The sequence below is a fragment of the Chanodichthys erythropterus genome, chromosome 14 (genome assembly GCF_024489055.1).
Source record: "Chanodichthys erythropterus isolate Z2021 chromosome 14, ASM2448905v1, whole genome shotgun sequence".
Lineage (NCBI taxonomy): Eukaryota > Metazoa > Chordata > Actinopteri > Cypriniformes > Xenocyprididae > Chanodichthys > Chanodichthys erythropterus.
In genome coordinates, this window is record NC_090234.1 from 31,289,854 (window position 1) to 31,304,573 (window position 14,720).

The following is a 14,720-nucleotide window of genomic DNA, read 5'->3' on the forward strand; positions in this document are numbered from 1 at the left end:
AACCGGCAACAGGCCTAACCCCGTTCCAGTGTATCCTAGGATTTCAGCCTTCACTGTTCCCCTGGTCTGGGGAACCAACCGACGTACCTGCTGTCAACGACTGGATAGGTCGCAGCGAGGCCACTTGGGACCAAGCTCACATTCACCTTCAACACGCTGTCCGCCGCCAAAGGGAACAAGCAGATCCCCACCGCCGTCCTGCTCCAGATTATCAGCTAGGTCAGTGGGTTTGGCTCTCTACTCGAGACCTCCGGCTCAGACTCCCCTGCAAGAAATTAAGCCCAAGGTACGTTGGTCCATTCCGAATTACACGGCAGATTACACCAGTTTCATTCCGTCTTGCTCTGCCTAATCATTATCGCATTTCTCCCACTTTCCATGTATCACTGCTCAAACCTTCCGATGGTCTCTGCGAGGAGGGGGAGGAGAGGTCTGGTGATCAGGGCCCCCCGCCCATCTTGGTGGAAGGCGAGGAGGCCTATCAGGTCCGCAAACTGGACATGTACGCCGCCGTGGACATGTACTCCAATACTTGGTTGACTGGGAGGGGTATGGCCCGGAGGAACGCTCGTGGGTCAACTCGGATGATATCCTGGACCCCAATCTGGTGGAAGAGTTCCACACAAACCACCCGGAAAGACCGCGGCGTTGTTTGCCTCCTTGCGCCAGGAGGTGCTCGCAGTGTGCGTGTGAATACTGACACACGCACTTCCATATGCACTACATTACCCACAATCCCGTGCCTTGGACTAATCACTATCACAGCTGAAACCCATTACCTGGACTATAAAGGACTCTCATGCACACCAGTACTTCGCAAAGTCTTGTTTTGCCCCGGTGAACATTTCTGAGCGTTTATACCCTGTCTGCCTACCTGTTGCTGTACCTACTGTTACCCGTTATCGACCCTATTCTGCCTACCTCTTGACCTTTGCCTGGAACATTGATCTGTGAGTGATATCCACCTGTCCTGACCCATTGCCTGCCCTCTGACTACGATTCTGCCTGTCTCTGGCATACCTGTCTGTCCCTGTTTGACCCTGCCTGTACGACCACTCTGTTCTTTAATAGACGCATGCAAATGGATCCCCGCTTGAATGATGATTCGTTACACCACCGTTCATCAGAATTTTAAATCTGTTCAAGGGGTCAAATGGGAGATGCTGGTAGACCAGCATATAAAGAGTTGTTATATTCACTAAATTCTAGAGAGAAAGGTAGGACAAAGGCCTGAAATACACTACCGGTCAAAAGTTTGGGGTTTGGAAAAAAATTTGTAAATGAGAAATTTCTTATACTCATCAAGGTTGCATTTATTTGATCAAAAATCTAGAAAGACAGTAATATTATGAAATATTATTACTATTTAAAATAACTGTTTTCTATTTTAAAGGTGCCATTAAACGTTTTTTTACAAGATGTAAATATAAGTCTAAGGTGTTCCCTGAATGTGTCTGTGAAGTTTCAGCTCAAAATACACCATAGATTTTTTTTAACTGCCTATTTTGGGGCATCATTAACTATGCACCGATTCAGGGGCTGCTGGCCCTTTAAATCTTGTGCTCCCTGCCCATCAAGCTCGCGACTCTGTAATACAGTGCATTTACAAAGTTCACACAGCTAATAAAACCCTCAAATGGATCTTTACAATATGTTCATCATGTATGCTGCATGCATGCTTCGGGTCATGTGAGTATAATATTTATTTGGATGTTTAATTTTGATTCTGAAGGAGTTTGATAGTACTCCGTGGCTAAAGCTAACATTACACGCTGTTAGAGAGATTTAAAGTTGTGTTTATGAATTATAGAGACTGCAAGTGTTTACAAATGAAAATAGTGATGGCTCTTGTCTCCGTGAATACAGTAAGAAATGATGGTAACTTTAACCAACAGTAGCCTACATTAGCAACATGCTAACGAAACATTTAGAAAGACAATTTACAAATATCACTAAAAATATCATGATATCATGGATCATGTCAGTTATTATTGCTCCATCTGCCATTTTTCGCTGTTATTGCTTGCTTACCTAGTCTGATGATTCGGCTGTGCACAGATCCAGACGTTAAATAATGCCTGCCCTTGTCTAATGCCTTTCATAATGTTGGGAACATGGGCTGGCATATGCAAATATTGGGGGCGTACACCCCGACTGTTATGTAACAGTCGGTATTATGTTGAGATTCACCTGTTCTTCGGAGGTCTTTTAAACAAATGAGATTCATATAAGAAGGAGGAAACAATGGAGTTTGAAACTCAATGTATGTCTTTTCCATGTACTGAACTCTTGTTATTCAACTATGCCAAGATAAATTCAATTTTTAATTCTAGGGCACCTTTAATATAATTTAAAATGTAGTTTATTCCTGTGATGGCAAACCTGAATTTTCAGCAGCCATTCCTCCAGTCTTTAGTGTCACATGATCCTTTAGAAATCATTCTTGTATGCTGATTTGGAGCTCAAGTTACATATAGTGTTATTATCAATGTTTACAATAGTTGTGCTGTTTAAAATTTTTGTGGAAACAATGATACATTTTTTTCAGGATTCTTTGATGAATAGAGAGTTCAAAAGAAAGCATTTGTTTCAAACAGAAATGACTGTTATAATATAGCTCATGTCATTCATTTAAACATCCACAGATCAAGTGCAATGTGAGTAAGGTATATTTTCATGAGAAAACAAGTGTTTGACAGGACTGCGAATGATGGCAGCAACAGTGGTCTAGCCCCCTGTTCGCAGGATGCCAGCTGGCTTAGCTCCCAGTGTGCTTTCTTTGCACAGATAAGAGAAAACAGGATTTCCAGTTGTGCTGCAACTGGTCTGGCTAAGATTCATCAGAGTGGAGGTGTTTCCCGCAGCTCTGTTGCCATGACTGTCGCCCCAGCAATAGATTAGCTGGAACTTGGAGTAAGCATCCTCATCAATCCTTGCCATGCATGGCCCCTTTATTGTCAGCTGGGCTCTGGAGGATTTGGCCCCCAGGAGAAATTTGGCTTTCCTTTTCAGCATCACTTCAATTATAGTGCTGTGCAGCTAACTGTTTCACTGAGCTCTAATCCTCCTAACACAGACAAAACAGTTTGAACCCATATTCCAATGATCGGAAAATTGCCTTACCTGGCACAGACCTCTCACAGCACCCTTTGATTTTAAAACGTAGTACATCTTAAATATAATTCATTAATCTAACTTTTATTTTAATACTAGTTAATTTATAGAAGCTGCACTGTATCTCAGTTGCCTTTCAGTGGTTACTTTTGAGAATGTTCAGAACTGAATTAAGAGTTACTGGTTTATGAATTTGAAATTATGTAAAACTAATTAAAATTAAAAAAAAAAAACATTGGAATTGCAAAGAATGTGAACAGAACAACCATTACATAAAGACGATATCACAATGAACAGAAGAAACACAAGGCTTAAATAGACAGACAAATCAATCAAAGAAATGAGAAACAGCTGAGACAGCTTCATCAATGTGTAACCAAGGAAACTAACCAAAAATTAAGACAGAACTAAAACATAATACAAAACTCACCCAAACAGAACACAAACTCAGAATACCTATAACAATTACACATTAATTAATCACATTAATTGATCAAAAAGTATAAGTGCAAAGTATAATGTTACAAAAGACTTATAATTTAAATAAATGCTGTTTCCTATCAGTCTGTAACATTCAACGTTACGTCAGAATTGAACTGACGAAGGGGGATCTCACCTGAGAGCCCAATCACCTTTAAATAAAATGTTCCTGATAGTTTACTCACCCCCATGTCATCCAAGATGTTCATGTCTTTCTTTCTTCAGTCGAAAAGAAATCAAGGTTTTTGATGAAAACATTCTAGGATTTTTCTCCTTATAGTGGACTTCAATGGCCTCCAGACGGTTGAAGGTCAAAATGACAGTTTCAGTGCTACTTCAAAGGGCTTAAACGATACCAGACGAGGAATAAGGGTCTTATCTAGCGAAACGATCAGTCATTTTAGAAAAAAATACAACTGTATATGCTTTATATAACCAAATGTTTGCCTTCTAAGTGCCTCCGCCAAAACCGCGTTTCCGTATTCTCCAAAAAGTTTATGCTGTATGTCCTACGCCTTCTCTGTTCTACTTACGGAAAAAATTTAACTGGTGCTGCGTTCATTCCGTAAATAGAATAAGGAAGGCATAGGACATACAGCTTAAACTTTTTTTGAGAATATGGAAATGCGGTTTTGGCGGAGGCACTTATAGTTATAGTTGGCACAATATAGTTGTATTTTTTTCAAAAATGACCGATCATTTCACTAGATAAGACCCTTATTCCTCGTCTGGTATTCCTTGTCATTTAAACCCTTTGAAGCTGCACTGAAACTGCAATTTTCACCTTCAGCCATCTGGAGGCCATTGAAGTCTACTATAAGGAGAATAATTCTGGAATGTTTTCATCAAAAACAATTAATTTCTTTTCGACTGAAGAAAGAATGTCATGAATATCTTGGATGACATGGGGGTGAGTAAATTATCAGGAAAAGTTTATTTGAAAGTGGACTAATCCTTTAAGCTTTCGCTTCGGAGATGAGCGGTTCTCACGATTCTGCTCTGCAATCACCGTTCGAGTGTGTACAACGAACCAGGAAGAAGCTCTACAGGGAGAGTTGGTGTGACAGCGTGTCAGCTGTGCGCCTCACCGCTAAAATAGCATTTTCCCTAAAAGAATAAGTGGACAGCGAGTGTCTTTTTAAAGACACCTCTCTGTCCATGCATTTCTGGATATGGTTGTTTCCTGTCCTCATCTTACGGCCACAATCGCTGTCTCACATGCCTGAGCATAAGCATGCTGAGACGGCGTTCGTTGGTGGTTCATGTTCTCGCATGAGAACATTACCATGAGGGGCACACTGGTCATGTCTCGCCTTTCTTGTAAAGGCTTGAGCACCTCTACTGTTGACAAGTTGCCGCTTGTATGTAAAAGCACAGCTGTGTGTCTGCTTGACACTTTGGGAGACCGAGGATTACAGTGGTAGCTCTTCCGCCGGGCAAAAGCCCCGTGGACCTCCTGCTCCTCAGCGAGTCGTGTGCCGTCGAGCTGCCAGCTGACAGCATGGGTTGTCACAGCAACACAGCTTGTCATTTGCCTCTCTGGATGAGGATCAGATGTCAATAGCTGTATCGTAGAGAGGGTTATGCTCTGGAGATAAAGTGTTTGCTCATGCTGAATCAGATTCAAAGTTGACCACAGTGGGGTGGTCAGGGGGTTTGTGGGGATTCCGCAAGTTAAGTGGAACGCTATGTCTTCTGGGTCAGGTCCCTGTTCTCCACCTCACGTCCCCCCAGGTTCAGCGGTGTCCGCTACACCTCAGTGGCGGACAAAGATGCCCCTATCCTGTGCAGGGATCGCAGTCCTACTGGCAAAGGACACAATAGAGACGGTGCCTCCAGCTGACATGAGATCATGGTTTTACAGCCCTTACTACATCGTACACAAGAAAGGCTGGCACATCAGTTGCCTTGAGTTGCTAGCAGTACAGTCTGGTACTAGCATGTGCTGGTCAGGACAGACAACACTGTGGCTGTTGTGTACATCAACCGTCAGGGTGGTCTACGCTCCCGTTGCATGTCGCAACTTACCCGTCATCTCATCCTCGGAAGTCAGAAGCATCTGAGGTCACTTTGCGCCATTCACATTCTGGGAGAGCTCAATTGTGTAGCCAACGAGCCCACGCTCCCATAAGAATGGAGACTCCACACCCAGGTAGTCCAGCTGATTTGGAGATGCACAGGTAGACCAGTTTGCCTCTCCGGACATGTCCCACTGCCAGTTGTTTTAATCCCTGACCGAGGGGACCCTCAGCATGGATGCGCTGGCACACAGCTGGCCCCGGGGCCTGCGCAAGTAAGTGTTTCCCTCAGTGAGCCTGCTTGCACAAACACTGTGCAAGGTCAGGGAGGACAAGGAGCAGGTCTTGTTAGTTGCGCTGTACTGGCCCAACCGGACCTGGTTTCCAGAACTGATGCTCAGTGATCTCCCTCCACCCCGAAAGTGTATATTGCCGCTATTGCCGCACATCACGATTTAGTAGGTGGTAGTTCTGTAGGAAAGCATGCTCTGAATATCAGGTTCCTGAGGGGTGCGAGGAGGCTGAGTCCTCCCTACCCTCACCTTGTACCCTCTAGGGACCTTTCCTTGGTCTTGTCAGCCTTGTGGTGAGCGCCATTTGAGTTGCTGCAGTCAGTGAAGCTTAAGTCCCTGTCTTTCAAGACAGTGCTCCTGACTGTGCTCACTTCTTTCAAGAGGGTAGGGGACCTGCAGGCTTTTTCGGTCAACAAATTGTGCCTAGAATTCCAGCCGGACAACTTTTATGTAATCCTGAGAACACCGTCCTAGATATATGCCCAGGGTTCCCACCACCTCCTTCAGGGATCAGGTGGTAAACCTGCAAGCGCTGCCCCTGGAGGAGGCAGACCCAGCCCTTGTTCTGCTCTGTCCCATTTGCGCTTTGCACTTCAGGACCTCGGACCAGCTCTTTGTCTGTTATGGAGGTCAGCAGAAGGGAAAGGCTGTCTCCAAGCAGAGGTTGGCCCACTGGATAGTGGAAACCATAGTCTTGGCATATCAGGCTCCCTTGGGATGAGAACTCACTCCACTCACAGTGTTGCCTCCTCCTGGGCGTTGGCACATGGTGCCTCACTGGCAGACATTTGTAGAACTGCTGGCTGGGTGACACTTTACACGTTTGTGAGATTTTATAGTCTCTGTGTAGAGCCTGTGTCCTCCCTTGTACTCGCCACAAGTAGCCCCTGTGCTAGACTAGGTGCCCATGTGTTGTGGTTTCCCTACGGGTGATCCCACATTTGTATTCCTACATGGTATGGCTTCCCTGATGGCCAGTCCATGTATTTTCCTTGGTAGAGCCAACTCTGCGGTCTCTGCTGGTATTGACTCCACCCTAGCAAGGCTGGATTTACCACAGAGATCTACCACAACTTTCATATGTAGTACTACTCTAATGGTCAGTCCAAATGTATAAACTCCACATGTCACCTCTGAACGGGCAGGATGTGGCCTCCGTAGCGTTCCTTTCTGCTTGGAATAGGCATGCTTTCCCAGTGTTATCCAATAGTCTCACTGTGTGGGGTAAGAAGGAACAGCAGTGATAGACTTTCTCCACATAAAGCCCTATCCTTTGTTCCACTCCAGCAGGTGCGGGGGTCAGGCAAATCACACTCGCCAATGTCCATTGGCTTGTTGAGTTTACACTCGAAGGTGATTGGGCTAGATCCCAATTCAGATCCCCGTTCTTTTTAACTATCTATTCATCAAAGAATCCTGAAAAAATATTAAACAGAACAACTGTTTTCAACATTGATAATAAAAATGTTTCTTGAGCACAAATCAGCATATTAGAATGATTCCTTAAGTATCATGTGACACTGATGACGGGAGTAATGGCTGCTGAAAATTCAGCTTTGCCATTACAGGAATAAATTAAATTTTAAAATATATTCAAATAGAACACGTTTATTTTTTAAAAATATAATATAATATAAAATATACAGTAATAATATTTCACAAAATTACTGTTTTACTGTAATATTTTATTAAATAAATGCAGCTTTGGTGAGCATAAGAGACTTCTTTCAAAAACATAATAAAATCTAACAGAGCTTTTGAACAGTTGTGTATTCAGTAAGTGTAATTTTGAACAGGACAATTTAAGAGTCACACCTGTTTGTCAGTGTTTGACTGTGTGAATGAAATGTCAGTGGTTGACTATTGGAATATAGCTTAATTTGACTTTCAGGACCTTTACCATGCTTCCTATAATTTCACCTTGTCTTTGTAGGCACATGTGTCTGTGGAGAGTGCACCTGCTATGATGTAGATCCATCAGGAGACTGGGGTGACATCCATGGAGAGACCTGCGAGTGTGACGAGAGAAGTTGCCATGCCATGTATGACAGATACTCGGATGATTTCTGTTCAGGTAAAGCACTAGTTGAAACATTTCTGTCAAACTTCTCATTCTTATTATCACATTTGTGTTGTATATATTCAATTTGTATCTCACTTGTCACTCTGGCAGTGTGTTTCTCAAGAAAATAAATGTTGAAATGGTCAGTTTTGGCTTCATCAAACCCCCTCAAAAGGAAATGGTTCACATTCCAAAATCCAGCAGTGAAAATACTGACATTGCTGAAAAAGAGGACAGGGTGGAACTGTTCGATATCCGCTCACTCCACCTATATGTGATCTTGCATAAACACAGGCCATGTGGATTATCCTGAGCTGAAGAACAACAGATGCAGTTCAGAAACATTTCAACATCTGTTTCTAATGCTGAGGAATAACGCTGCTGCCATATGCGAGGCTCACTTCAATCTTATGTTTGCCTCAGAGGACCGTATTTACAATTCATTTTTACATTCATGGTCAGCCAGACCTGTGAGCTGTGCCCTTTAACTTCACATCCATAAACTGACACACATATACACCACCAATGTATAATCTTTGCCTGTATCTAGGTCAGCTTCAGGCAGAGCTTCAGTCGATCGTTCATGCATTAGAGGACTCTAAATCCTGCTATGTGTCTGTTTGAAGGTCACGGCCAGTGTAACTGTGGCAGGTGCGACTGCAAAGAAGGTTGGGCTGGAAAGAAATGCGATCATCCTCTCTCCTGTTCGCTGTCTGTAGAAGCCAGTCAGAAGAAGTGTCGGGGAACCTCCAGCCTGCCCTGCTTTGGCAGAGGTAATTAAGTCTAGTGTCTATTCATCTGTGCCAAAGTGGGTTCCGTCAGCAGCATTTCACAGATCCGAGGTGTTACATTTGTTGGTTGCATGGTAGGCCAGAGGACTCTTAAAGGTGAAGTGTGTAATTTTCGACTCTTCCGATTAGACGCTCTGACATGGCATGATGCAAAGCTTGAGCGGAAAGATCAATGCTATAATTAGCAATAGTGTCATTTAGCATGCCAATCTTAATAGATTGTTTTGAATGAAACACGTTGTTACATAAATAGTGTTTGGCTGTATGCATCATTCTTTGAGCCTGTAGTTAAATTCGAAACAGTGTTTCAGCAATGATTACAATATAAGAGACCAAACATGCCTCTGTGGCAGTTTACTGCTAAACCCAGAAACAACCCAAATACTCAAAACAGATGCAGGATGATGTCTGAATACACAAGACAAACAATGGATTTTGATATGATTTTTACTTCTTTGGATGAATTATTTGTGTGATTTATTATTACATTTCAGAACATTTGCTATGGTAAACCACACTTACAAGCTATTTGTACTTGATCTGACTCTTAAAATTACTTTTGTTAGTGTAGCCTAATGTCCTGTAGTATATTGTTCCGTTACCTAACAAAGCATTTTTTATATACTTTCCACTAAATGCCATAGTTACAGTAATTGGCACTGCAATAAAACTGGTAATTTTTAATTTTTAAAACTGGCTATATACTACTAGCCAGTGGCTAGTAGTATATAGCCACCACTTAAATAAACAAAAACTAAAAACAAAACGATAGAAAATTCTAGCTCTGGAGGCCATATTAATTTGATATGGTTTTATAGTAATAACATGAATTTTACTAAAGTGGCATTTTGTGGGCAGGCATCTTACAATTCTAACACATTAAATATATTTTTAAAACAAATTGCCATAATCATCTGAATTACAGTCTGATATGAATATGTGGTTACAATGTTACTTTTTGTAATGGGTATTGTGAACTTACAGTTTTCTTCAGGTAGAAGTGCTGGTCTGTGCATACTGTCTCTACATGAGTCTTTTTAGAAATAAAAAATAAGTCAGAATAAATGAATCAGAATGAGCGTGATTGTTCTGAAACAATGCTATTTCCATAGTTCCCTGCTGCATAAGAAAGTGAAGAGCGATAATAATAGTCCTGTTTCACTGAGTGAGGTGATAATTTAACTTTAATGGAGCCTGTGTTCTGTGCTCTTGTTTTAAAGGACTTCCACCCCCGTGCTCTTTTATACTCTAGTGACATAGGGCAGATAATATAACTTGTCTCATTTTAAAAGTCAAAAATTAAATAACTTTTGCTGTAATGGCTGGGTTGAAAAAGATGTTGCCTACACTTCCACCAGCTGTTTGTTTTATAGTGCAACAGTAAATACTGAATGCTAGTCTTGTTTTAGACAATGTCAATAATGATTACATCCAGCGTACCTAAGAAATACAAACGTGTAAATGCAAGCTGGAAGAATTTGATACATAGTAGCTTTTGTGTTTCATCCCTCAAGGCTTTAGCTCGGCATGTTCCCTCTGTAGCACCTGAAATAACACTGAATCTGGCAGCAAGTCTTGTGGTGAAACTTAGAAACAAATCTTTTAGTGAACCAGAGGCATTGTATTAGTTTTTTCTTTCTTTCTTTTTCTCAGTACCATGTGTATAAAAAGCTAAATCCGCATAGGGATTTCTAGCTTGGATCTTGGCACTGTGAAAACCATTTGTTCTGGTCTTTAGAGAAACATAGAGAGTAGGATGTGAGTTCTGTCTCTCTAGTAAAAAAGTAATTATTAAATTGTAACAAAGTCACTAGAATTTATTAATTAGCTTTAATTCCTTCAGCTATACCTTTAAAGCATCTAAAATCTGCTTCAGACAAATGGTGGGTTAAATTTAATTAGCTAGAAATAAAAAAAGTAAAAATGTAAGATTTCCTGGAAGGAAGCCAGTTTATGTATTTAATTTATTGCAGCACTAAGTGGTTACACAGCCTGCTGTATTATTTGATACAAAAATTTCCAAATTACTAAAAGGCTTCTAAATTATCAATATGATCAAAATGTTGCTTAAAAAATGGTTGTACACAATACACTACATGTTTTCTACATGTCATCCAGTCTGATTTATGTAGTAAGTAAAAGGCCTTTCATTGTAATTCTAAAAACGTCCCCCTTCAGGTTATGTCACACGTTTTTTGTTTATTTGTTTTATACTGTAAAATACTGTAAACATAAGAATAACTTTTATATTGTTATATTTATATTGTAAAATTTAAGAATAAACACTTACTGGACTGAAGCAACTTAGATTTACTTGATTATCCATACATACAAGGTAATAACGTCTCGGTTACATATGTAATCCTCTTTCCCTGAAGGAGGGAACGGAGACGTACGTCAGTAGTGACCGACGAATTGGGATATCGCTAGAGAGCTTCGAATGAACTAAAACAAGCCAATGGAATTGGCGTGCGATATTTGCATAATGCGCACCGCCTCCGACAGGTGTATATAAATAGGAAGCAGATGCAATCGCACTCTGTTTTTTGCTGAGGAGACAACTGGTGTCCGCACAACAGCGAGGGTACAGAAACTGTGGCGACGGGACGTACGTCTCCGTTCCCTCCTTCAGGGAACGAGGGTTACATATGTAACAGACGTTCCCTTTCAGTCGGTCACGTTCGACGTACGTCAGTAGTGACCGACGAATTGGGATCCTAAATAAAGTGCCACAGTTACGAAAACCCCATTCCAGTGCCCAGTGCAAGCGCTAGCCACCCGTCGCACCAATTGGACGGTGAAGGGGGCGAGCTTACACCGAGAGAGTCTACTGCTGTTCCAACATACCCACTAAGTAAACTAGACTACACTGAGGAAGCGAACCCGTAGGGGACGCTGCGGAGGCCACTACCTACCCAATGGGGGAGGAGTTTACGTGGAGAATACACATATGGCCCGGGGGGCAGTACGCATATGGAGTCCCTGGGATGGCTCCACCTGGGTAGGGGGGAGACTCATCTGACAGGTGACAGCAGAGCTGGCTCTGCTAAGGGAAAGACATGGACTCGCCCGTAGGGAGTTTTAAACCGTGGACATATAGGACCGCTCACGTAGAGGAGTCACAACATATGGCCCCAGCCAACAGACAGCGTCATCGACGGAGGTAGGCCTGGCATCAGACACTCCGCAATGTCCGAGCTGAAGGGGGAGGCAGAGGAACTCGAAAGGGTTCGCCAAGTGGGGAACACGACCTGGAGTCGACACTTAGAGTGGGTTCAACGCGTCTACTGGCTAGTGGAAGCGAGTACACGGGAAGATACCGGCTCTACACTTAGGCTACAGAATCTAGCGAACGTGTTAGGTGTCGCCCAGCCCGCAGCTCTATAGATATCTGTCAGCGAGGCGCCATGAGCCAGCGCCCAGGAAGAGGCCACCCCTCTGGTGGAGTGGGCTCTCAACCCGAGCGGGCAAGGCTCGCCCTGGGATTCGTACGCCAAGGCGATGGTATCCACTATCCAGTGGGCCATCCTCTGCTTGGAGACAGCCTTTCCCTTCTGCTGGCCTCCGTAACAGACAAAGAGCTGGTCTGAGGTCCTGAAGCTTCTCGTTCTGTCTACGTACACACGCAGAACGCGGACGGGACAGAGCAAAGCTAGGGCTGGGTCTGCCTCCTCCGAAGGCAGCGCTTGCAGGTTCACTACCTGATCTCTGAAGGGAGTGGTAGGAACCTTGGGCACATATCAGGGCCGGGGTCTCAGGATGATGTGAGAGTCGCCGGGCCCGAACTTGTCGACCGAAAATGCATGCAGATCCCCTACCCTCTTCAGAGAAGCCAATGCAACCAGGAGGACAGTCTTGAGAGACAGTGCTTTTAACTCGACTGATTGCAAGGTTCGAAGGGCTCACCCCGGAGAGATGTAAGAACCAGGGTCAGATCCCAAGAGGGTATGGAGGAAGGGCAAGAAGGATTCAGTCTCCTCGGCCCCCTCAGGAACCTGACGATCAGATCGTTTTTCCCCAGGGACTTACCCTCAACTGCGTGGTGATGTGCAGCGATAGCGGCAACATACACCTTCAGGGTGGAGGGAGACAGCCTTCGCTCCAACCCTTCTTGCAGGAAGGAAAGCACGGATCTGACCGAGCATAATCGGGGGTCCTCTCGGCGAGAGGCGCACCATTCGACGAATAGGTTCCACTTCAGCGCATAGAGGCTCCTCGTGAAAGGAGCTCTAGCGGAAGTGATGGTGTCTACGACCGCTTGCGGGAGATCACTCAAAACCTCCGCATCCCGTCCAGGGACCACACGTGGAGGTTCCACAGGTCGGGACGCGGGTGCCATAGGGTGCCCCGTCTCTGAGTCAGGAGGTCCTTCTTCAGAGGAATCGGCCAGGGAGGGGCTGTCGCGAGGAGCATGAGGTCCGAGAACCAGGTCCCTGTGTTCGCACAACTGCGCTCGCGAGCTGGCCAGGATCAACCAGTCGTCGAGGTAGTTGAGAATACGAACGCCTTGTTCCTTGAGGGGAACAATGGCCGCCTCCGCAACCTTCGTGAAGACGCGGGGCGACAGGGCCAGCCCGAAGGGTAGGACTTTGTACTGATATGCTCGACCCTCGAACGCAAACCATAGGAAGGGTCTGTGGCGAGGCAGAATCGAGACATGAAAGTACGCGTCCTTCAGGTCGATCGCTGCAAACCAATCCCGGGGGGGGATGCATTCGAAAATGCGCTTCTGCGCATCTTGAACGGCAACTTGTGAAGGTACCGGTTCAAGACGCACAGATCCAGGATTGGCCATAGCCCACCGCCCTTTTTGGTACAGTGAAGTAGGGGGCTGTAAAACCCCAACTTCATATCGGCTGGAGGGACCGGCTCGATTGCATCCTTCGCCAGGAGGACAGCAATCTCCGCCCGGAGAACAGGTGTGTTGTCCAGTGACACCTGAGTGTAGTGGACACCCCTGAAAACCGGGGGACGCTGGGCGAACTGAATCGCATAGCTGAGTCTGATGGTACGAATGAGCCAGCTGGACAGGCTGGGTAGCGCTATCCACGCTTCCAGACACTGAGCCAGCGGGACCAAAGGCACCACAGACGCACCGGGGGTGGGGCAGCGAGGCAGAGTACGGGGACCCGACTCGGACGGCATGGGAGCGGCCCGGAGTGTGGTCAGACTCTGCGAGGTAGCAGTGTGAATGGGAGACGGCACATGGGGTGCAGCCTGAACCACCACACTGGAACCTGCTGGTGAAGTGAGAGAGGGCTGAGAGTGGCAAGGCGGGGCCTTGCACACTACCAGCCACACCCTCTTGGGACCTGGAGGATCAGACAACAGTTCTATTCGTGGGTACCGCTGGACTCCGGAGATCCAGCGGTGGAACAGACCAGAATTCTCCACCTGGTCCTCCTCTGGGGAAAGAACTGTTTCCTTCAGCTGCAGGTCACCATATCCCCAGGACCGCCTCCTGCTAACCAACTGGGTTGGCTGCGGGGAGAGCGGGCTGGGTTTTAGGCCAGCTTGTGAGATGACCACATCGAGAAAGTGTACTTGACGATGACACATCCCAGCAAGACTAGCCAGGGGTGTTTCCGGACCACCATGGTGGACATTGTCTGGCCAGAGGCCTGCGCTATGACCTGCATCATGCGTAGCTCAACCCTGACTCAGAACTACCCACACGCAATGAGTGCTTTGGCCTACCACGGACTTGCCGGGGGCCAAGACCCATGCAGGGCAGAGGTGGTGTGCCCGTAGCACTGCGACCCCACCCTAAAGGGTAGTGAGAGAGAAAAAAACTTGTAATGCAGATTATGGCCCCCTTGGCGTTCCATATTTAACACCAAAGAGGCTACAAAACTGCCAAGTTTTTCCATGCGCGTCCGGGCACAGGGGGCGGGGCAAGGCGAGTGCGCGTCACACAACGCCCCCAGGGGCCCGGGAAAGCATGGTTGTCAAGTCTGAATCT

The 14,720-nt window shown here is 45.2% G+C and overlaps 1 protein-coding gene across 1 annotated transcript in view; it reads left to right on the forward strand.

The window, feature by feature from the left end:
• The window catches only part of itgbl1 (integrin, beta-like 1), a 73,138-nt gene that overhangs the window by 31,689 nt on the left and 26,729 nt on the right, over positions 1-14,720 (forward strand). Inside the window, exons 6-7 of the mRNA XM_067410040.1 lie at positions 7,839-7,979; positions 8,594-8,740. Of these exons, the coding sequence (XP_067266141.1) occupies positions 7,839-7,979; positions 8,594-8,740 (288 nt within the window). The remainder of the gene's footprint in view (positions 1-7,838; positions 7,980-8,593; positions 8,741-14,720) is intronic.